Here is a 24447-nt window from a genome sequence, read left to right on the forward strand (position 1 = left end):
ATAGAGAGAAAGCCTAGAGCGACATACAGGCGGACCATTGGAGTAAGCGAGAGAGAAAGCCTAGAGCGACATACAGGCGGGGGAGGGAGAGAGAGAATGTGTGTGAGGGGTTAGGTAGCAGTGTTGCCTCCAACAGGGATTCCCAGGTGTGTTTGACTACAACTCCCATAATCTGCAAGCAAAGGCTATTGCAGCTGGGGATGCTGGGAGTTGTAGTCAGCACCTTCAGGGTAAGGGCAGTGGCTTCAACTGGAGAGACTGAGCATGCTCCCTTCTTGCTCTCTTCTTGCCAGTTCTCTAGGCCTTTCACAGAAATTAACATTCGTCCTTGGGATGCACTATTGTAATCATTCTTCTTTATGTTTCAGAGTAATTTTGTTACATAATTGCACATCCAGTCACATGTGATTTTTTTTTTTTTTTTTTGCAGAATCTGAATTGCATCTCTTTGATATTTTAATCAGAAATGAAAATCTGATAGGGGTTTTGGGCAGAAAACGAAAAGGAGCTTCATTTAACCATACTGAGCATGCTCCAATGCTTTTGAGCCTGTTCAGCTGCATAGTGTACCACTCGTTGATGTATATGGCAAAGTGATACTACACCGGTGTAGCGAAGGTTTCTCCTGCCTCTCAAGGACCCCTTCCCTGTAGGGTTTTAAACTTTCGTGTCCTTTGCTCATGCTCAGTCTCCCTGTTTGTAGCCACTCAGTTGCCCATACCTTGAAGAGACTCTTACCCTGGAACAAGTTGCATGAACATGAGACATATTGAATTACATTTTTAAAAATTATATTTAAGATGTTTGGAATGATGTTTGGAATGGTTTCTTGAGCAATATCATGCATTATCTTTAAAACATTAAAAATTACATTTTTAAACATTATGTTTAAGATGTTTTGTCTTGGGCACAGATTCAGCTATTAGAGGTTTGGTAATTAAATGAAAAATTAAACTACATTGTTAAAAATTATGTTTAAGATGTTTGAAATGGTTTTCTGAACAATGTCATAATTATCTTTAAAACATTAAAAAATGTTGGCGCTTTGGGAACATGGGCAAGCCTAATTAATTGTGCAGCTTTGTTGCCTACATCTGTCAGGTCCCCTTATGAGCAGGTGAGGAGCTTTTGTTGTGTGGGATTGCAGCAGAGGCGCTGCTGTTTGCACGCACAGATCCTGAGTTCCTGGACTCCAATCAGTTTCCAGGGCCCATGCTTCCACTCCTGGGCTGGGACCCAGCAGGTCCCACCCCCCACTTTTTAACTTCAATGGGTGCTCTTTTCTGAAGGACTGTCAGTGTTCAGTACCTTCTCATACTTCACCAACCCCACAGATTTCAGCCATGTGGGTGGGCTTTTCTGATGGGTTCTCTTCTCCGATGCACGAGGCTGTCAGTTTTCCCTGTCCCTGTCAGATTGCACTACCCCCAACATATTTCTTGGACACACGTTCAGCTGTTGGAGGTGTGGTTATTCACAGCAGAGGTGTTTAGCAATCTAAACGGGCTGAAAACGTTGCATGCTGCGGGAACATGGACAAGCCTAATTAATTGTGCAGTTTGGCTAACTGCATCTGTCACATCCCCTTATGAGCAGGTGAGGAGCTCTCCTTGTCTGGGATTGCAGCAGAAGCAGTGTTGTTTGCACACACAGGTCCTGAGTTCAAGTCCTGGACTCCAATCAGTTTCCATGCTTCAACTCCAGGGCTGGGATCCAGTAGATCCTACCCCCACTCCCTGCTTTTTAACTCCAATGGGTGTTCTTTTCTGAAGGACAGAAACCTTCTCCAGGGGTGGAGCTATAATTGGGCAAACGGGTTCAAAGAACCCGGGCCGTGCCCAATCAGGAGCCGCCATTCACAGCCCTGACACGGCCCCCACGTCTGACGTCAGACGCGGGGGGGTAGTTTAGCTCCCGAGCGGGGGCCACGCGGCCCCTTCGGGAGCTAAACAAAGGCTGGTGCTGCATCCAGGGAAGAGCCGCTCCTGGGCTGGGCTGCGCTGCGAACACAGCACCAGCCTTTGTCTAACTGCCGAAGGGGCCGCGTGGCCCCTTCAGCAGTTAAGCTGCTTCTCCCGAACGGAGCCTCAAGGGTTCGGGAGCCAGACCACACACCCCGCATCTGACGTCAGATGCGGGGGCGTGGCTATCCCCTGCATCTGATGCAGGGGCGGGGCTATCAGGGCACCCGCCGCAGCCACACATGAGCCGCCGCCGGGCTAGCTACACCCCTGACCTTCTCGTATCCCACCAACCCCCACAGATTTCAACCAGGCGGGCTTTTCTGCTGGAGCTCAAAGCTTCCTGGAAGCCACAATATGTGACCCACTCCCAAAATTCTAAAATTGGGGATGGGGACAACTGCTGGTTGTGAGATTCCTCAGTGTGGAAACGCTGCACATGCTCAGCGGCACTCTGACTATCCTTACTATTTTGCTAGTTCATGAAAACTGATGCCACAAGAAATATTAATAAATATTTTGTTCTCTTAGGTCCCACAAGATTGTTTTCTGGTGTGGCAGACTAGCACTGCTAACACTCTGGGTTCTCATCCTCAGTTCCCTGCATGCAAAATTAGAACATGCCTACATCCCAGGATTGTTTGTAGTGGCTGTGAATAAGAGCTGGGTAGCATGGTCATGCTGGCATCTTTTATAGCCAGCCTGCACTAATTAGTTTATTTTGGAAAGAAAGTGGAAAGATCAAACCTACAAGGAAGCATAAGAATGTGAGAGCAAACCTGCTGGATAAGACCAAAGGTATGCCTAGTCAATTAATCTATGGACTTCTCTGCCAGGGGATGTGGTGATGGCCACTAGCTTGGATGGCTTTAAACAAATTCACATGCAGGGTGGATGGCTTAGACCAATTCACAGAGGAAAGGTCTATCAATGGCTACTAGTTTGATTACTACAGGGCTACTCCAGCCTCAGAGGCCTCTCAATACCAGTTGCAGGGGAGCAACAGCAAGAGAGCAGGCATGCCGTCATCTCCTGCCTGTGGGCTTCTCAGAGGCATCTGGTGGACCACTGTGGGATACAGGATGCTGGATTGGATGGGCCTTGGACCCAATCCAGTAGGGCTGTTCTTATGTCTGTAACATCACATTTGCAATACTGGCCAAACAAGAACAAGCAATATTCTTATTCTAAAGCTCTTAACACTGAGGCCCCAGATATTGTTGGACTACAGCTCCCATCATCCCCAGACACCAAGGCCATCATGGATAGGGATGATGGGAGTTGTAGTCCAACAATATCTGGGGACTTGGGCTTAAGGATTCCTGCCCTAACCCTAATCCCAGATTTATGGGACTAGTGAGGCCTTTCAAGAGAGCCCTAGCATAAGGGATCCTGAGTTCAAGGGTCACAGTGGCCAGCTGATTGCTGTGGTCAGTCCTGGTCCAGTCTTCCTTCAATGATGGTTTGCTAATTTCCCCATTACACCGGCAAGTCAGGTTGAGAGATGGGGTGGGAACGTTGCAAGTGTCAAAGGCCAGCACTTTGAACTGCAGACTATAATTAGCAGTCAGGGAAATAATGGCCTTATATGCAAGCCCCCTGTTTAGTCTCATTGCAAGTGCTTTTGGGGGCAAACATCCTGCAAGGGAAGCCATTTCCAGCAGGAAATCTATGCAGGAGAGAAAGGGTTAACACAAACTGCAGGGTTTAGAGCTATTTCCACTGCAACCTTGGACTCTTGCAGAGGTGTGAGCCAGAAAGCAAAAGTGCCCCATCCTTACTTTGCCATGACAAATGCCATCACATTCCCGGGGCCTCTGCTTCCCCGTCTGCCATGTGAGAATATTAATACTGACCAAACCATGAAGATGGAGATGGATGTGAAGGGCCTTCAGTGCTTGAGGTGACCTCCAGAAATGCAAAGCGCTTCCATTAACAAGACTTTTACAACTTCATATGGACTTCTCACTCAACATTTTATTCAAACATCAGCTCTTTCACTGAACAAAGAACAAATCAAACATTTAAAGGAGGGGGCGGACACCAACCAATGAGACACCGGAGAATCCAGCCTCTGGAGGATCCACTTCTCCCACCCTGTGGCACTTCTTTTGCTGTCAATGTCTGCCTTCCCTTTCAGTGGTCAACCCGAAAGCCAGGAAGCCCCCTGTGAAAAGTCTCAGCTACTTTTTCCTAGAGCAACTCTATTGAAATCCATCAATGAAGATTTCCCAAACCCTCGCACTGATCCTGCAGCAGCCAGGCAGAATGCTGATGTGAACAGAAACCTTTATGTAGTTGAACTGCAGGCAAACAACAGTCTTTTCTTTTCTTTTTTTAGCAACCATAGGCTCCCAAGTAACTAATCACTCACTCTTTCTATGTCAAAAGTTGTATCATTTACAGTCAGACTCGTTCATTTTCTGCAAACGCAGATGTAAACAGTACATCTAACTAAGGAAAAGATGGGCAGTCTGGAATCGGAAAATGAAATTCCACAATTGGAGCAAGCTTGTGCATGATTGCATAAGGATTTAGTATGTTTATAGTATAATTTTTTTTCACCTCTTCTTACAAATTCTGGAATGTTTGTGTCATAATTTGGGATATAAACAGCAGTGTAGAGGAAAAGAGTCAAGAGACTGCAAAGGAGATGAACAGTGCTAAATACCGCTGTTATCAAGCGGCTGGAAAATTGAACCAGACCATAATAATCTCTTCAAATTTCTAAACTTTTGACAAAAACTAGTTTTGGGCCATTTCCCCTCCACATTCATAAGGTCTAGAAAGTTGCTCTTTTTAAAAAGAAGCAGAAGCCAAGATTCTCTGGATTGCATGGCAGTTACCGGATCCTGTGCCAAAGACACAACACCTGGGGCTATTTAGTTTGGAAAAAAGATGACTGCGGGGAGACATAATAGAGGTTTATAAAATCATGAATGATGGGGAGAAAGTGGATAGAGAGAAATTCTTCTCCCTCTCACATAACACTAGAACCAGGGGTCATCCCATGAAATTGATTGCCAGGAAATCTGGGACCAACAAACGGAAGTACTTTTTTCACACAACGCATAATCAACTTGTGGCATAATTCTCTGCCACAAGATGTGGTGACAGCCAACAATCTTTAAGAGGGGTATGGATAACTTCATGGAGGAGAGGTCTATCAACGGCTACTAGTCAGAGGGCTATAGGCCACCTCCAACCTTAAAGGCAGGATGCCTCTGAGTACCAGTTGCAGGGGAGTAACAGCAGGAGAGAAGGCACGCCCTCAACTCCTGCCTGTGGCTTCCAGCGGCATCTGGTGGGCCACTGTGCGAAACGGGATGCTGGACTAGATGGGCCTTGGGCCTGATCCAGCAGGGCTGTTCTTATGTTCTAAGACTGTATTAATCTAAGCATGTAGATTGCTAGTCTCCCGGGGTAGGCAACCTTGGATCCCCAGATGCTGAACTACAACTCCCATTCTTCCCAGCCGCAATAAACTGTGTCTGGAGAAAATGGGAGTTGTAGCTCAACAATGTCTTGAGACAAAAAATTTCTCAAGGCAATTTATATAGCAGGAAAAATTAGTGGGTTAGGTGGGAATCATGGTATATTCTTATTTGCCAGCCAACCTTTCTTTTCTTTCCATATCAGCCCACTGCACTCCACTACAGGCACTGCATTCCACTACACCAGTGGAATTCTGTGCAACTGGATCATAGGAACATAGGATGCTGACATATACTGAGTCAGGCCATTGGCCCATCTAGCTCAGTATTGTCTACACAGGCTGGCAGTGGCTTCTCCAAGGTTGCAGGCAGTAATCTCCCTCAGCCTTATTTTGGAGATGCCAGGAATGGAATTTGGAACCTTCTGCATGAAAGCATGCAGATGCTCTTTCCAGAGCAGCTCCATCCCTTAAGGGGAATATCTTACAGTGCTCACACATCTCCAATGCAAATGCCAACCTGCTTAGCAAAGCGGACAATTCATGTTTGCTACCACCTAATGGCGCAGCAGGGAAATGACTTGACTAGCAAGCCAGAGGTTGCCGGTTCAAATCCCTGCTGGTATCTTTCCCAGACTATGGGGAACACCTATATCGGGCAGCAGAGATATATGAAGATGCTGAAAGGCATCATCTCATACTGTGAGGGAGGAGACAATGGTAAACCCCTCCTGTATTCTACCAAAGACAACCACAGGGCTTTGTAGTCGCCAGGAGTCAACATAGACTCAACGGCACACTTTACTTTCATAAGACCAGCTCTCCTCCCAACGTCTGTTACTGTTAAGTCCAACTAACCCCATCAGTGAGATGATTAGTAGCAGCCTCATATGGACATATTCTCCATTTCTTTTGCTATGTAAAGAAGATTCTTTAAATACAGATCCTTGTGCTCAGGGAGGTGTGTACTAAGTGTGGAATGGGACATAAAAGTTAGGGTTAAAAAGCCATGACAAAATGCCAGGCAGCTTTTTAGAAAATCCAGCTGTATGTCTTCCTCTGGTTTCCAGAACTTGCTTGGCAGGCAGCATACACATCTTATCTAGCTTCTCACTTAGCCATGAGGACTAGTAACTTGCCTTCTTTTTAATGAAAAGGTTCTCAGTAAACTGTGCTCTGCACCAGTGAAGTCCATATAGTAATGTAGAATATGAATTACCCTCTGCTTGGATTTCCACACATTCTTAAAGTATTATGGTTATTATTAATATTTTTGCTTAAAATCATTTGAAGTCCTTCATCCAGTATGAAGGCTCCGGACTTGGCAAGACGTGTGCCAACACCAAAAATTAAAGCCATCTCCCTCTCAATGTGTGTCCCCTTTGCCTTCCCCCACCCCAGAATCATTAGTTGGCACACTAGTATCACACACGTCTCTTCCAAGAATTCAGAACAGCATACATAAGAGTTATTTCATTTCACCCTCACAACACCCCTGTGAGGTAGGTCAGACAGAGAAAGAGAGAGAGAGAGTGATCTGCCTGAGGAGTTTCATAACCACATGTGGATTTGAACTTGTGATTCCCATATCCAAACCCAACAATCGTGGCATGACCTCTCATAAACTGTTGTGCTTAAAGATTTCCGCCCCCGCCCTCCTTGGAATGAAGAGTTAAAACTTCAGTCTGTGGAGCTTGTTACCAGCAAGTCATAGGTGGTTGTTCCTCTCCAGCTTCGTGCACATCCTCCATTGTGCAAAAATAGTCTTTTTTTAGGTAGTCTTACTTTTCCAAAGACTAGATCCAGCAGAGACAAACCACAGTTGCTGTGGTGGTTGTGGTGGTGACGGCAGCAGAATAGCTTCTGATATACTGTGTAAATAACTCCTCTTCCTCCCCGCTCCACTCATGGAAGTAAAGATGAAGGAAAAGGCTTCACGATCTAGAGAAAAGAATGGAACAGTGAACAAAGCATAACCTGCTGCCTGCCGGAGAGCTGCAATACACACCCAAGTCCCTCCCCAAGTTAACTTCTCCATTGCATCTTCCTAAACCAAACCACTAACATGCTACATGCATCTGTAGAATACACTGGTCACCTCCGACAAGAAAGGGCTCCTGTTCTACCCGGACGAGGCTCAGGGCCAGCTTCAAGATTTCACCTTTAGCCCACAAGGGGGTGGAGATGGGGGGGACACCCTCAAACATCCTCTGCCCAGATGACTTAGGCAAGGAATCCAATATTGTCCTGGAGGTCTACATGTAATGTTGGCACCCTGTTCCACCCAAATGGAAGGTTAGCAACAAGCCCAGTTCAAACAAGGAAAGCCCCCGAGATGCCTTTGTCCAGGGGCGTATCTAGGGTAGGGCAGGCAGGGCACGTGCCCCGGGTGCCACTTGAAGGGCGTGCCATTTTTGAAATTTTTTTTTTAAGGCTGCTGAAAACAAAATGGCCACCGTGCATGCTCAAATGGCCTCTGTGAGGCCCCGGGCGATGCCAGCACACGCAGAGGCCATTTGAGCATACATGGTGGCCATTTTGTTTTCAGCGGCCATTTAAAAAAAACAATTTAAAAATGGTCACCACACATGCTCAAATGGTCCCTGTGAGGCCCTAGAGGCCAGCAGGGGGATGGGGAACCTTTGCAGACACCCCCCCCCCACGGCCTTTAGGAAGCTCCCCAAAGGGGCTACATGTAAAAAAAAAATTAATATAAGTCACTGTACACATATTTAGTTTGGCACTATGTACAGAGAATCAGGGCTTGTGAATACTGAGCTGAAGCTTATGAGCTAGGATTGTATCTAGGAGCTAGGATTTGCTCTTACTTTGCTTCTTGTGATAAATGAGTTAAATGTGATGTCTTAATAATATGGCTGCTAATGGTGAGTTTGTCTTTGAATCAGTGTGAAATCCTTAGTATTAAGGCCTACTGGGAGTTTCTTGCTCTCTTTCTCTCATTTTAACTGTCTTTCTGAAATACTAGAATATATTCCAAGCAGTGACATAGTTTACTCTGCATTTCCTTTAATTATTTTCAGAGTATCTGGGAAAAGTAAAATTCTCCATTTATTTTTAAAACTTATGTAATAGTGATGCTACAATGCATAGTAGAGAATTAGACAGGCACTTCTGTTTAGTTTTCCAAGTATACCTCCACATAGTTTTTGGGTATTTCATGAGCCCCAGCATACTGAAATTTGTAGTTTTCCAGCATTTTTTGGTCTGCCTACGTCCACTGCTAAATAGTTTTTGAAATATTAAAAGATTAACGAGCTTGACTTGTATTTTTGAGCTGTTATTATGGTAAAGTTATCTGAAAGATGGGTGTGGGATGTTTGGACACGGGGCGCAATTTCAGTGCTTGCCCTAGGCGCTATTTCCCCTAGATACGCCTCTGCCTTTGTCTGACAGCATTATCCAACTTCCTCAGACTTGGAAACACCTGTTGGCCTCAGGACCCCAGAAACTGCATATGCTTGCTACCCGCTGGAGCAGGCCATGAGGGCTTCAGTCTGCAGTCCATCCCCTAATGCAAGGCAGGTGCTCCCAACCCTGAGCTCCCAGGTGTTGGACTACAACTCCCATCATCCCCAGCCTCATCTGGGCATGATGGGAGTTGTAGTCCAACAACATCCAGGGATCCAGATGTTCTGTTCAGCCATGAAACTCAGTGGGCGACTCTCTGGACCAGCCATTTCAATCTCAGACCAACCTACCTTGCAGGGCTGTTGTGATGATAAACAAAACCATATTTTGGGCTTCTCGGAGGAAGAGCAGGATATAAATGTAGTAAATACATATTTACACCCAAGGTTGGGAACCTTGGGGTCTGATTTAAAAGGCAAGGCGTCTTCCTATTCCTTGCTCACTAGGCAAAGAGGCATGTTTTAAAGTGGCAATTCTCCTTTATATAGAAGGCGGAAAGTGGGAGAGCAAAAGGCCCTGTTAGCATAGCCTCTTTCCAGTGGCTCTTGCTGGTGTCAGGGGGAGAGCAACTGGCCCTATCCAACCCCAGCACAGCATCCCTCCAGTGGCTGTTGCTGGCGTCTGTCTTATATTTCTCTTTTATATTGTGAGCCCTTTGGGGACAGGGATCCAACTTATTACTTTATTATTGTTTTCTCTGTGTAGACCGCTTTGGGAACTTTTGTTGAAAAGCAGTATATAAATATTCATTGTTTGTTTGCTGTGTCTTTTAAGATTGTGAGTCCTTTGGGGACAGGGAACCATTTCTTTCCTCATACCTTTTACTCTGTAAACCACTCTGAGAGTGTTTTTGCCTATAAATATATAACTACAATAGTCTTCAGATGTCCATATAACCAGCTCGCACTGTAACAAGCGGGTGCCCATTGCAGGCACCCATATGATCGGGCTATCAGGCAAAGACAGGAGGGAGCATCCTGTTTCCGTGAAGAGTTTGATGTAGGGCTGATCCTTTGCAACCCTCTGCATTGTTGCAGTGGGGGGCGGCCGCAGGTGTGTGTTCGTTGTTCCAGCTCTTGCAAGGCTTCCCTTTACAAACCACCCCCTCATGTTTTGTACAGTCAGCTTTCCCCAAGAATTCCAAATCTTACTTTTGTAAGCTTTCCCATAGCCATATATACAGTTCCGAATGACAGGCATTCCCTCTCAAACAAATCTCTTTCAGCACCAACAAACTTACATTCTCCCGCAGGCTAGTGAGGCTGTATTAAACTGTAGCCATCGACAGTAGAGTATTCAGGTTCGACTGTAAAATGCAGATCACAATTAATTACTATTGTCAAAGATGAAAAGTGAATGTACACAACCAACTTAGAAGTTCACAAACTGTCCTGAATCCCCATCCCAACCCAGGAATCCTGGGAAGTATCATTATTGTTGTTTTTTAACGGGGCGGGGGGTGGGAGGAACAGTTGGCTGGTTTAACAGAGAATTCACAGCACCCTCACAAATTCCTTGGGGGGAAACCATGACAATTAGGGCTGTTTCACATGCTACATAACAAACAACCCACCCCTAACCCTTCCTAGATGGACCAATGGTCTGACTCAGTATATGGCAGCTTCCTATGTTCCTACAGCCCAGGGGCTCCCAATCTTGGATCCCCAGATGTTGGACTACCATCATCCCAACATCCCTAGCCACAATGACCAAAGGACAATGGGAGTTGTACTCCCAGCATTGGGAATTCCCGGCCTACATGCCAGACTTGAGACCACGAAGATCCTTGAACAGGTCTCCTGTTGCTTTACATTTTGTAAAAGGCTGCAAGGTGGTGGCCGGGGTGGGGGGGGATTGGATCAGCACTGAAGGAGAGGGGATTGAACCCTCTCCTCCCCCATTTTCTCCAATGCAAAGTATCCTCCCACCAGCGGCCATTTGTCCTATTAGGGATAATTTGCAGGTACTCAGAGGTTTTCCCTAGCTAGGCAAATAGCTACTTATCATGGGGAGGGTTTTCCCCCCCTCCATCATCTCCTTGTCTTGTTTGGCTCCAAGTTAAGAAAGGAGAAAGAAAACAGATACGTGTGGAAAAACAGGGAACGCTACATCAGGTAAAGACAATTCAGAAAAAGAGGCATTCGGTTTGGAAGGAAATTGCGTGGATGCTTACATTGCCCACTGGAAGGGATGGGTAAGGGTGGCCTCCTGTAGAGAAGAGAAAAAGCAATTAGGCACTGAAGCAGCACTTCCAAGCGTCGTGTATTTAGATTCAGAAGACGACACTCTGAATCTAAGACGACCCCCTTAAAAAGTAGAGGTTAAATACAGAGTATACCTGCACTTACTTGAAAGGAACAGGACTCTGAATTTAAGACAATCTCCGGGGGCAGAGGGAGGCCAGCGGCAGCCCTGGTTCTGCCGCTGCCGTGGCCCCCCTAGCCCTGCCCCCTGCGTATGACATCAGAAACAGAGAGCGTTTAGTCACGCCCCCCCTGTGTCTGACATCAGATGTGGGGGCGTGGTTTAGCTCCCCAACGGGGCCCTGTTTATGAGTTAAATCGGCCAGCACTGCATTCACAGCACGGCCAGAGTGTCACTCCGGCTGTGCTGGGAATGCATTTAAAAGGCAGGGAGAGCCACTCTGGCCACGCTGTGAATGCAGTGCTGGCCAACATAACTCCCAAATGGGACCGCATGACCCGGCTTGGGAGCTAAATCAGGCCCCCCACGTCTGACATCAGACACGGGGTGTGTGTGTCTGGGGTGCCAGGTGTGGCCTTTGAGAGGTGGCGGCCCCAGTTCTTTGAACCCGTCCGCTCAATGGTGGCTCCACCCCTGCAATGGATGGATCCCTATCCCCAAAGGGCTCACAATCTAAAAAGAAATGTAGACACCAGCAACAGTCACTGGAAGTACTGTGCTGGGGGTGGATAGGGCCAGTTACTCTCCCCCTGCTAAATAAAAGAGAATCACCACATTAAAAGGTGCCTCTTTGCTCAGTTAGCAGAGGTTACCCTTGCCTTCATCTTCCTTCTCTTCCCTCTGTTGCAGGGGTGGGCAAAATGACCAGCAAGCTGTTGCTGGACTACAACTCCCATCATCCCCAGTTACAGGAACATCTCAACCACCAGAATACCCATAAAGGTGTGCACCATCCCCCTTTGGAACCATGCTGTGGCAATCCCCACACACCTCTTCCTGCACAGTACTGCATAAGAACATAAGAACAGCCCTGCTGGATCAGGCCCAAGACCCATCTAGTCCAGCATCCTGTTTCGCACAGTGGCCCACCAGATGCCGCAGGAAGCCACAGACAGGAGTTGAGGGCATGCCCTCTCTTCTGCCGTTACTCCCCTGCAGCTGGTACTCAGAGGCATCCTGCCTTGGAGGCTGGAGGTGGCCCACAGCCCTCCGACTAGTAGCCATTGATAGACCTCTCCTCCATGAAGTCATCCAAACCCCTCTTAAAGCCATCCAGGTTGTTGGCTGTCACCACACCCTGTGGCAGAGAGTTCCACAAGTGGATCACGTGTTGTGTGAAAAAGTACTTCCGTTTGTTGGTCCTAGACCTCCTGGCAATCAATTTCATGGAGTGACCCCTGGTTCTAGTGTTGTGTGAGAGGGAAAAGAATTTCTCTCTCTTCACTTTCTCCACACCATGCATGATTTTATAGACCTCTATCATGTCTCCCCGCAGTCGTCTTTTTTTCTAAACTAAAAAGCCCCAGGTGTTGTAGTCTTGCCTCGTAAGAAAGGTGCTCTAGGCCCCTGATCATCTTGGTTGCCCTCTTCTGTACCTTCTCCAGTTCAACAATGTCCTTTTTAAGATGTGGTGACCAGAATTGTACGCAGTACTCCAAGTGTGGTCGCACCATAGTTTTGTATAAGGGCATTATAATGTTAGCCGTTTTATTTTCAATCCCCTTTCTAATGATCCCTAGCATGGAATTGGCCTTTTTCACAGCTGCCGCACATTGAGTCGACACTTTCAACGAACTGTCCACCACAACCCCAAGATCCCTCTCCTGGTCCGTCACCGACAGCTCGGATCCCATCAGCATATACTTAAAGTTGGGGTTTTTCATCCCAATGTGCATCACTTTGCACTTGCTAACATTGAACCGCATTTGCCATTTTGTCGCCCACTCCCCCAGTTTGGAGAGATCCTTTTGGAGCTGTTCACAATCCGTTTTGGATTTCACTACCTAAAAGAGTTTGGTGTTGGGGGGGAGGGCTCCTTTATGGGAAGCAGAGTCTGCAGTGCCACAGCAATGACTGGAACAGCAGGTGGCATGCATGGGAAATACTGGGAGTTGTAGTCCTTTCAAGTTGCAAGGAACAGGTAGGTAGGGAAATACAAAGGCACAATTAAAACTTACAAAATCTTTTGCAATGCCCTGGCTGGATAGGGATAGGTTATTGTTTCTTAGCTTAGTTACGTTGCAGATAAACAATAATAGACCAGTATCAGGGATATATAAAGTGCACACAAAAGAAACAGAAAGCCTAACGGAAAATCTGACTAAACTAACTTTCCCTAGACTAAACATCCCAAAGCCAAAATCCTAGCTTCCTTTGTCTTGAACTCACCAAATCCTGGATGATAATTCAAGCTGCCTGCCCTCCTGGCTTCCCAGGACCTGCAGAAGGGACATTCTCCTACAGCCAGTTCTCATGGCCACATGTCCTCCTCTCTGAACTCCCAGCCTGCTTCTTCTAACAAAGCAACTCTCCTTCCTCCCAACAGCTCCCTAGGTCCCACCCACCTGGTGTGCTGATTGGCTGATACCTGGAGTTCACCAGCCTGTCAGTCAGGACAGGGTTCACTTCCAGTTAACTCGTTAGGGGAGAGTTGGCTGATCACTACAGCATCCACCAACAAAGAATTGAACAAGAGAAATGTATAGTCCATCAAATGAAAGAACTAAATGTTGAAACAGCACCCCGGTAATAACGCTGTTTCAATTATCTTTTTCAAGTATTCATAAAAGTTCATATATTCTTCCAAAAATATCAATGAAATCTTCTTCAGAACTTCAGTGTTGTGGAATAAATCTTTTTCATGGGGGAACCACAAGTTTTCACCCATGATGTGATAATTCTCTTCCAAGGTTCCTGAACTAGGAGGAGAGCTGGTCTTGTTATAGCAAGCATGACTCATCCCCTTAGCTATGCAGAGTGTGCCCAGGTTGCATATAAATGAGAGACTAGATGCGTTAGCACTGTAAGATATTCCCCTCAGGGGATGGAGCCGCACTGGGAAGAGCATCTAGGTTCCAAATTCCCTCCCTGGCAGCATCTCCAAGAGAGGGCTGAGAGAGAGTCCTGCCTGCAACCTTGAAGAAGCTGCTGCCAGTCTGTATAGATAATACTGAGCTAGATGGACCAATGGTCTGACTCAGTATATGGCAGTTTCGTATATTCCTAACTTTTCACTGAAGTTCGGAACAAGATTTCATTGATATTTCTGCCTTCTCTCACTTCTTCTCGTCCTTGCCTTCTCTCACTGCCCCCTGGACTCTAGGAATGTGGCCGTCTGCCTGACACACTCCGCAGACTCTCTCTCTCTGTCTGCTACAGAACCAGACTCAAGATGGAGAGCTGGCCTTGCGGAAGCAAGCATAGATTGTCCCCTTTGCTAAGCAAGGTTTCACATTGGTCTGCATTTTGATTGGCGACTACATGTGAACACTGCAAGATATTCCCCTATGGGGATGGGGCTGTAGCTCAGTGGCAGAGAATCTACTTTGCATGCAGAAGGTCTCAGGTTCGCTCCTTGGCACCGCCTGACAAGCCTGGGGAAGACTCCTGCCTGGAACCCTGTAGACCGCTGCTGCCAGTCGGTATAGACAATACTGAGCTAGATGGACCTATGGCCAGACTCAGTATAAGGAAGCTTATGTTGCCTATGTTCCCCATTTCCCCACTGCTTGTCCCTGCATCTGGCTGAGGCCCAACAGTAGGGTGCTTTCCAGACGAGCTGCTCAGCAGCTGCAAAATGCCTCCCTTTGGGCAAGTTGCATTTGGGTCGTAAACAGCAGGGGGAGCCATCTCGCCGAAACAAACAACCCGAAAAGACAACAACTTTTTCATGCCGGATACATGACATCCTTGCTCTGTATCGCAGCGATTAAATTCACAACAAGGCATTGGAAATGTGAACGGCTCCCTGCTGTCCGCGTAGGGACTGCGTTGTCACGACACAGGAAGCGTGCAAGCACACTTCCGAGATACATCCTGACCCTGTCGTCGTGTCTAGTCTGGAAAGCACCCAGGAGTACACCCTCAGGCACTATCACGCCTCCAGCCCTCTTATTTCACCTGAGCAGCAGTGCCTTTGTTCTCACCTTGCTGGCGCTGGGGCAGGATTTCTTCCTGAAACGGCATTCTTCTGAGAGTTATAGTAGTTTTCATAGAGTACCGGAGCTGTACAAGAAAGTGGGGGAAGAATATAGTTGGTTTGCAAAGCTTCATGCTGGCCAAGGAACAGCAGCATCAGCTGGAAAATCCTGCCCCAAAGTACAATACTCTTTCTCTTTCTCTCTCTCCCCCCACAACCACGAGCTGGAAAAAAGGGTTACAAGGACTACATGTGGCATTCAGCAGCAAAGATGTTCGTTGCTTGCTCAAGTTTAGGCTCTCCGTCCCTCAACAAGACACACACACTGGAGCTTGTTCTCAGGGCCAGGGTCATCACTATTTATTTATGTATTTTATTTCTATGCCCCCGATCCTAGAGACTCTAGGTAGTTCACCATTAGGGCTGCCATGTCCCCCAGAATTTAGGGCAGCCCCCAGATTTTTTTGGCTCCTCCACCTGGCTGCTAAATTCCACCCAGATTTACATGGATTTCAAATGCGCTGCCCGGATTGCCTGGATTTTACTCTAGATCCAATTTCATGGGAGGGCAGAGAAGGAGGGGAAAGTTTACAAATCTGTCAAATAAAAAATAAAATAAAATGCAAATTAGTTGCAGCATAATATGCAAAATTAGGCCACCCGGATTTGGGACGCTTGAATATGGCAACCCTAGATCACATGAATAAAAAAACAAGATAAACAAGCCATTAAAAATTAAAACCATTTAAGAGTCATTAAAAGCCAGGCTAAAAAAAAAAATGTCTTTAGGACTCTGTTAAAGGCTGGTAATGATGCTGAGCCTCGAATATCTATAGGGAGTGACTACAGAGAAGACCTAATCCAAACAAACTGGTGGCAGCCAGTGCCAGACCTCTCTCAATGATCTTAATGTGCAGTGGGGGGGTCATGCCCTTTCCCAGGCAGCCTGGACCGAAGCCACTGAGGGCTTTCAAGGTGGCCTTTAAAGTTCATGAGCTGGCCCATGGGCTTTAGTAGGTGGCCCACAAGGAGGTGGCCAATGGGGGAAAGGCCTCCAAGGAATGGCTCAGAGCCCCAAATCTCATTCGCAACCTCCCTCCTGCTCCATCACTTCTTCCAGGAAGGCCATGCAGCGGTGGAGGCCCCAGCACAGAGCAGGGGAGAGATCTCCGGAGTCCTGGTCTCACTGCGCTCTCTGCTGCTTCCACCTTCATAGGTGCTATATTATCATATTAGAGGCTTTAAAATATATATGCCATTATTCTTGTGGCGGGGGTGGTATGATTGAGTTTAATTCTCAAAAAGCGGCGGTGGGCCTGGGGCCTGGATCTTTTAACTGCCCAGCAATGCCCCTGCTTAGGGCCAAACCAGAAGTTACATTAAAGGGAGAACTGTATTTCCCCCCTCCAGCCCCTCCTCCAGGAACATCTAGTACAATTCAGTCAGGTCCTGAGCCCTAGGCACATGTTATGTTCAATGCATGCACCATCGGCATCCAGTCTACACAGGTACAGAACTGTACACAGGTACAGTCATTCACACGAACACAGGCTCAGCAGTACACTTCCTATCTGCATCCTGCATTTCAGGGGGCCTGAACCTAGGTTCACTTTTAAAATGAAACACAGGTACAGTTATTCACACTCAAATATGTATGTGCGTATAGAAGGTATCTGAATGAAGGTACAACAGAATGCCTGCACCAGGCTCTGGTATCACAACGTTCCCTGCCAGCTCATTTCTTGCTTCCTTGAAATGTCTGCAATCGGGGAAAGCGTCATCCGCCTTCTCTCCTTGGTATGATGGTCTGTAGTAGACGGTCTGCAGTAGACTACTACAAAACTTCTCCATTTGTTTTTACCCAAATTCATGGACAAGTCTATCAATGGCTACTAGTCTAGTGGCTTCAGGCCACCTCCAGCCGCAGAGGCAAGATGCCTCTCAATACCAGTTGCAGGGGAGCAACAGCAAGAGAGAGGGCATGCCCACACCTCTTGCCTGGGGGCTTCCCAGAGGCATCTGGTGGGCCACTGTGGGAAACAGGATGCTGGACTGGATAGGCCTTGGGCCTGATCCAGCAGGGCTGTTCTTATGTTCTCTCAATTTGGCTGCCTTGTTCACTCCCTTGTATTATTGTATAGGTGTACACATTTTTGACATACAGGGTTACTCCCTTCCCTTTCGGTACATCTGTTCTTTTTGAATAAGTTACATCCTTTAATTGCTGCATTCCAATCCCAGGAGTCACCCCACCACATTTCAATTGTACCCATCAAGTTGTATTTATCTTTGTGTACTAGGAGTCCAAGCCAGTATTTCCCATATTCTTTGCATTCGTGAACAGTAATACAGGAGGACCTCGCTATTCATGGGTCCAGCACTCTGATTCACATATCTGCGGTCGGGTAATTAGCATCCGACCTCAGAATACTTGGGAGGGAAAGGCAAATAAAGAGTTAAAAACCCATGTATCTGCAGGTCAAGGTGGCCAGAAATGACCTCGTAGGTCATTTCTGGCCCCCATTTTTTATTGCCAGAGTGATCAGGAGCCACTTTATGGCTGAAACCAGGGGAAAACCAACAATTTTTGGTCAGGTTTCTGCACGGCAGGGCACTTGGGCGGGGGGGGGGGGGAGGTGTCATCTGAAGGCAACTTGGGGCAAAAACCACAATTTTCAGCAGATTTTTTTACACCCAGGGAATCTAAACACCACCACCACCCCCGATTCCCATTGCTAAAATGCCCCATTATTTGAGGATTTGGTATCTGCGGCTCCCCCACAGAACGGAACTCCCACGAACAACGGGGTTCTCCTGTATTCACAAACCATGAATATTATGCTTCACTGAGGGTTGGTAAGCACTCTCCCAGTTTCTCTAGCAGCACCCAAGTCTCTATCTGTAGTACTTAGGTTTATGAACTTTATCTCAGTCCCACACAGGATTGAATTTAAAGTCCTTTTGATCAAGTTCGTCAGGTTTCTGCTAGACCCATTTTTCCAAGGTGAGCAGCACAGTTGACTTGGGGCAGGGGGTGGGTGGGAACAACTACGCAGACCAGCTTTAGGACTAAACTATACAATAGATCTGCATCTTTAAATACAGGTCTGCTCCATTCTTCATGTGTAAAGTGGAGGATAAGAAACGTGACTGAAAGGGGAAAAGGGGTGCCCCTAAAATTATGTTGTGTAGGAGAGGGTACTGAACTGTTCCCCCCACACCACTCTTACCCTTCTAGCCCAATAAATCACATTTCTCCCAACCAGTCTCCAGTACCAGACGTGACACAGGTTGGGAGAAGGCTGCCTGAAGAGAGAGGCTGTGGGTAGTGAAGAGACAGGGAACGTTTACATAGGAACATAGGAAACTGTGTTATACGGTACCAAGTCAGGCAACTGGTCCATCTAGTCAGTATTGTCTACACAGACTGGCAGCAGGTCTCCCAGGTTTCGGACAGGAGTCTCTCCCAGCCCTACCTGGAGATGCTGCCAGGGATTGAACCTAGGACCTTCTGCATCCAAAGCAGATGCTCTATCACTGAGCTACAGGCTCAATCCTCTGAAGGGAATAGCTTACAGGGGACAGTGCTCACACGTAGTCACCCATCCAAATGCAAACCAGGTTTGCAAAAAGGGACAACTCATGCTCACCACTGCAAGACCAGCTCTCCTCTCCTATTCCCACAACCCTTTGGGCCCTTTCAGTCTTATTTCCCCAACCAGTTTGCCCATGGATAGGGCAGACCCACACTGAAAAGCAAGGGCCCTACCATCATCACAGAATGGAATCTGGGCCTTGGCAAGACAACACCTGACCTGTCCACTTACTTGGGGGGAGGTTGCCCGTTTTCCGGACGTGTACAAAACACTCAATGTCCTTTTCAATACTGCAGTGTTCCAAGCTCTTGCGGATTTCCTCATAGTTCTGTAAAGCACAAGAAGAATAGTGTTTTAGAGAGAAACAAATAAAAGAAAGCATTCCATTTACTCAAAACAAAGGCTCCGTGAGGATTATTTGGTGGGGGGGGGAGAGGAAAGGGGACACACCCTCTGATCGCATGAGACTTCTCTATTGAAAGAGAACGAAGACAGGAAGCCTAGTGCTGCAGGGCAGACGAAAAGGGCCGTCTAGCCCAGCATACTGCTTCCCAGAGTGACCAAGCAGATTGCTCTGGGAAGCTTACCTGCAGGGTGTGAAGGAAGGAGTCTGTTACTCCACTGTTACTCCCCACCAACTACTATTCAGGAATATACTGCTTCTGAACCAGGGGCGTAACTATAATAGGGCAAGGGGAGACAGTTGTCTGGGGGCCCACTGTCTTGGGGGGCACCCCCAGAGGCAAGTCACATGACTGACTCCCCCAGCTGCGCACCTGCCCGGGCTTCCTTCATTTGTATTGATCCTCCGAAACTGATGTGAATGTTAAAACCTGGAGCTACCAGAACAGCATGTCTTTCTCTAGTACCATTAAATGACTTGCATCATCCACAATTTACAAAACCTTTACAAAAATAATTTAGGATGATGTTGTATTGTGGCACATAGGATAGGGGTGTGTGTGTGTGTGTGTGTGTGTGTGTGTGTGTGTGTGTGTGTGTGTCTTTTGTTACCACTATTGAGCCTCATTTAAGATTTCTTTACTTCATGAGCTGAGCTTGGGGGGGGGGCATTTTAAAATCTTGTCTCTGGGCCCACTCCAACCTGGCTGCGCTGCTGTTCTGAACATGGAGGTTCCAATGGCAATGGTTCCTTGCAGCTGGCGTGGGCTCTGGAATGCCTCCTCTGTGTCCTGTGTGCCGGTACCATGGGGCTGGTCAGGATCAGGATAAGAGGCTTGCCTGCCACTGAAATGTTCCCCATGCATGCTGGGGCAGGCTGCCAGCTACAGCTCCTCCCACCTATCAGCTGGCAGGTGGGTGGGGCTTCCAGAGGCCTCTCTGCTGGCATCCCTGAAGCTCTCCAGTGCAGGCTGCCTGTAGGCAGCAGCAGCCGCGAAGAAAGGAGGCAGAGTGGCCAGCACTGGCTGCCCACCAGAGCGCTGTGCACACCCTCTGCGCTGCCCTGCAGCCATGTGCTGAGCCTGTACCTTCCTCAGAGCCAGCAATGGAAGGTATGGGATTTCCCTTTTGTGGGCACACCTATACAAAAGGGATGACCTTGTATATTTATGGAATGGCTTGCTATAGGGCTTTGATATCAGGCATATATGCAGGGCAGGGAGGGAGGGCTCTGTATATTTAATTTGAAGTGGATTGGACAATGTGTTGATTTTAAATAATTCTTTTTTTAAAAAACCCATCAATAATGACCTGTAAGTGACTTATCTCATGGCAGAAAATTACAAAAATGTCTGGAACTGAAGCCACCCCTTGGACCATCTTTTCACTCCTATGTGAAGGAATCTGCCCTTTCCCTTCATTTAAAAAAGAAGAAGGGTAAAGCACTCCTTTTTTTGCCCCACTCTTTAGATCACCTGGAGGTTTTTCACACATGGCCGTATGCCTCGGGGTATCTGAAGAGCGAATCTGCTTCGCAGCAGATTCGCAAGATGTTTACTTTGGGGATTAAATTGACAGTTTGCATAGCTGTGGGCTCCTCCCACTCTCCCTGCGATCTTTCTCCTGTGTGAGTTCCCACTGTTTGTTTCAATTGTTTTCCTCCAACCAATCACATCCCAGGAGGAGGCGTGAGACGCCTCCCTTCAGCATTACTTTTTTAGTTTGACAGCCAGCTGGATGTCCGCAAAAGTGGCAAGTCAAAGCAACAGAACTCAACCCCAACCTGCAATCTCCATTGTTAAGCTTCCAAACATCTGCATATGTAAGCTGTGTTGCTCTGGTGACCACACTTTGAAGACACACATTTTACTTGTGCTTGTGTTTAACTCAGGAATTCCTCCCCCACTCCTCCCCCTGCAAATTGCAAATCACTCAAAGAACACACCAAACTGAGCTGTCAAACTCTCCTTTGCTGACACCTGGGTGGATTTACAGAAATCCACCCAGCAGACATTAAAAAAAAAAAAAACCCACAAAAGTGTGAATAAGCCAAATTGTTGGCATTGGGGCCATTGCCGCACATCAAAGGAAAACCGTCAGATTTTCTTCAAAAGCCGCTGGAAATACAGGATTTTTAAAAGCTGGACATTCTTTGGGCTAAGTCAGAAGGCCCAGCCTCACTTCGGCGGGGGGGGGGACGGGACGGAGGGGAAGGGACAGAGTCATTTTTGTACTGGTTCATGATACGTCGGGGTAAATACAACTAATAGGTGGACTGGCACACTCCAATCTGGAGTGGATTTGAATTAAAAGCCATGTGTATCAAGCTTCCTAGAATGACTTGGCGTGCTAACATCATAGAGCCTGTTGATTCATCAGAATGGGTCTCTCTCACAGTTCTTGTGTGGAAATCAAATGGTACGCTTCCAATGTCCATAGATTTAAGAGATGTGAACTCCAACATACTAGTGGATTGTCATCCATTACCCAATATCAATGAAATGCTGCTTACTCTGAAAGAGGCCTCAGTGTTCACAACTTTGGACTTTTCTTTTGCCTATCATCAATTTCCTCTGCTCAAAAGTTCTTGCAAATACACAGCCTTCATTACTTCAGAGGGTCTTTTTCAATTCAAAAGACTACCCTTTGGATTGGCCTCTGTAGCTTCAGTATTCCACTGAATGATGCATGCAATTTTGGGGACTATGGATGGCATCACTTCCTTTCTGGTTGACATTTTAGTGCATGGCAAAACCATTGAAGAGCATGATGCTAAACTGACAAAAGTCTTAAGAAAACTCCAACAACACAGACTTACTATCTCTGCAGAGAAATGTCAGTTTTACACACACACCCTGTGATGTACTTGGGACAAACATACCAAAAAGAATTGATGAAAGCAGTTCGGAATGTACCAGAGCCACACAACAAGGATGCACCGCTCTTTTTTTAGGACTCTGTGGGTATTACTCCCAATTTGTTAGACAATTTGCCTCCAAAGTTGCTCCATTGCATCTTCTTTTTAAAAAGAATGTCACGTTTAAGCTGGGATGCATCCTGAAAAGCTAGTTTTCCGACTATCAAATTGACCATTCCTAAAAGCCCTGCTTGCACTTCTTTCGACACCAACAGGCACACGACTATAACCACTGGTGCTTCTGAATATGGTTTGGGTGCTGTCTTGACCCAGAAAAAAAAGGGGACTGAGAAGTTACAGTTGTCTTTGCCTCTAGGGTGCTTACTGTTGGAAGTGAAGGACTCTGAGCTGCATCATGCCTCAATGACAGAGGGGGACAGATTAGTGAGTCAGAGGGCTAGAGGAGTCAAGACATTGGTCATTCCTCCTCTCTACTGCTCTGACACTATCCCTTTGATATGTAGATTGCTACTTTCAGGGACTTCCTGCCTGCCTTCCTTACCTTCCTTCTTCTCCCTATTACACATGCTTGCCTCTCTCTGCACCATGTGTGCACAGAGATGCAGACAGCATTTGTCTGCATCCAGCTAGCTAGGTAGATTAGAGATACTATCTCTCCACTTCCCTATCTAGAATGGAGCTCTCCAATAAAGAGACATATTGATTTGAAACAATGAACTGGCTCCGAGTTTCTTTTGCTCTCATCAAACACACATGCCTGGGCAGACTCTGCTGTGTTTTGCCTCTGTGCACTCTGCTGTAACAGAAGGGTATCTCTTCCCAGACAGAATTCCCAACACTTACTGCATCTAAGAAGATGTATTCTGTCAGTGAAAAAGAAGCTCTAGCATGATTCTGGGTGATGAGGCACTTTAGGACTTACTTGTGGGAAAGGAAATTTACTTTATGGTCAGAACACAAACCCCTATCTCCTTTATTTGCTACTCAGGGATTGAGTCAAGCAACCCCAAGAACATCCAAAGGGATCACCAGATTAATGGACTTTGATTTCCAGGTGCAATATCTCTCGGGTCTTCAGAATACAACTGCAGATTGTTTATTTTGACTTCCAGGCCAAGAGGAGATCCCAGAAGATGAGGATAAAGGAGTAGTAATTGCGCAAATAGCTTCATCCACTCAAAGAGTGATCAAGTCTTCTGAATTTGATCACCTCAGTGCTGATCATGTGCTTACTAAACTTAAAACTTACATAACCAATGGATGGCCATGCAAAAACAAGGTACATGAACATCTTCAACCATGCATGCACGTAGCAAGTGAGCTATCTTTTCTCAATAAGCTTGTGCTAAGGACTGATCAACTGTGCCAACCTCTTTAGGAACATAGGAAACTGCCATATACTGAGTCAGACCATTGGTCTATCTGGCTCAGTATTGTCTTCACAGACTGACAGTGGCTTCTCCAAGGTTGCAGGCAGGAATCTCTCTCAGCCCTATCTTGGAGAAGCCAGGGAGGGAACTTGAAACCTTCTGCTTTTCCCAGAGCGGCTTCATCCCCTGAGGGGAATATCTTGCAGTGCTCACACATCAAGTCTCCCATTCAGATGCAACCAGGGCAGACCCTGCTTAGCTATGGGGACAAGTCATGCTTGCTACCACAAGACCAGCTCTCCTCTGCCTCTTTATAAGCAAAAGTGATGAAAATTGTCCATGAAGGTCACCTAGGCATAAGTTTGACTAAAAGGTGAAAGTTTTTGCTGACCAGGTATGGACAAACACATTGAAAATGTAATCCAGCACTGCATGGTCTATGCTGTATCTGACAAATTGCAGAAGACTTTTACCACCCCTTTGACTCCAGTAGAGTGTCATGGGCATGCTGGAAGACTCTGAGGAGGAGTTGGAGGTAGAGACAGAGCTGACAGCAGAGGAGGGTGGGCAAGGACCAGAAGTTGCAAAGGAGAGTGGGTCCCACGCACAGGGAGTCGAAGATGAGTTAGAGCTGGGTGAGGCAGCACTTGTGGAGGAGATGCGACCGGTCTCAGCCGTGGAGAGGGGCCGATCCAAGAGACAGCAACAGCTAAGATTTATGACACAGAGTATCCCAGTGGTCCCTGGGGAAAACTTGATCTGGATATAATGGGGCTTTTTGATAACCAACCTGCAAACCAAAGATTTGTTAGAATAATGGTGGATTACTGTCCCAGGTGGCCAGAAGCTTCGTTTGCTGACAACATTACTGCAAACAAGGTGATCCAATTCATGGCTGCAGTTTTTGTGAGGGATGGTCTTCATAAAAAAACTAGTGTCTGACAATGGGACACAGCTTACCTCATTTGAAGTGCAGCAATATTTGCATAACCATGGGATAAAACCTAAGACTCTTTCTTTGTACCATCCTCAGTG

General features: G+C 46.8%; 1 protein-coding gene and 1 non-coding gene across 2 annotated transcripts in view; both read right to left on the minus strand.

The window, feature by feature from the left end:
• Nucleotides 1–3916: 3916 nt before the first annotated feature.
• Nucleotides 3917–24447, minus strand: part of PSTPIP2 (proline-serine-threonine phosphatase interacting protein 2) — a 60615-nt gene continuing 40084 nt past the window's right edge. Inside the window, exons 11-15 of the mRNA XM_053288731.1 lie at nt 18994–19090; nt 15174–15252; nt 10997–11031; nt 10064–10129; nt 3917–7335 (exon numbers count right to left, since the gene is read on the minus strand). Coding sequence (XP_053144706.1) covers nt 10077–10129; nt 10997–11031; nt 15174–15252; nt 18994–19090 — 264 coding nt within the window. The 3' untranslated portion in view covers nt 3917–7335; nt 10064–10076. The remainder of the gene's footprint in view (nt 7336–10063; nt 10130–10996; nt 11032–15173; nt 15253–18993; nt 19091–24447) is intronic.
• Nucleotides 18647–18718, minus strand: TRNAP-UGG (transfer RNA proline (anticodon UGG)). The gene has a single exon. It is a non-coding gene; the product is annotated as a tRNA-Pro (tRNA).

Source organism: Hemicordylus capensis, chromosome 2, assembly GCF_027244095.1.
Source record: "Hemicordylus capensis ecotype Gifberg chromosome 2, rHemCap1.1.pri, whole genome shotgun sequence".
In the NCBI taxonomy this organism is placed as follows: domain Eukaryota; kingdom Metazoa; phylum Chordata; class Lepidosauria; order Squamata; family Cordylidae; genus Hemicordylus; species Hemicordylus capensis.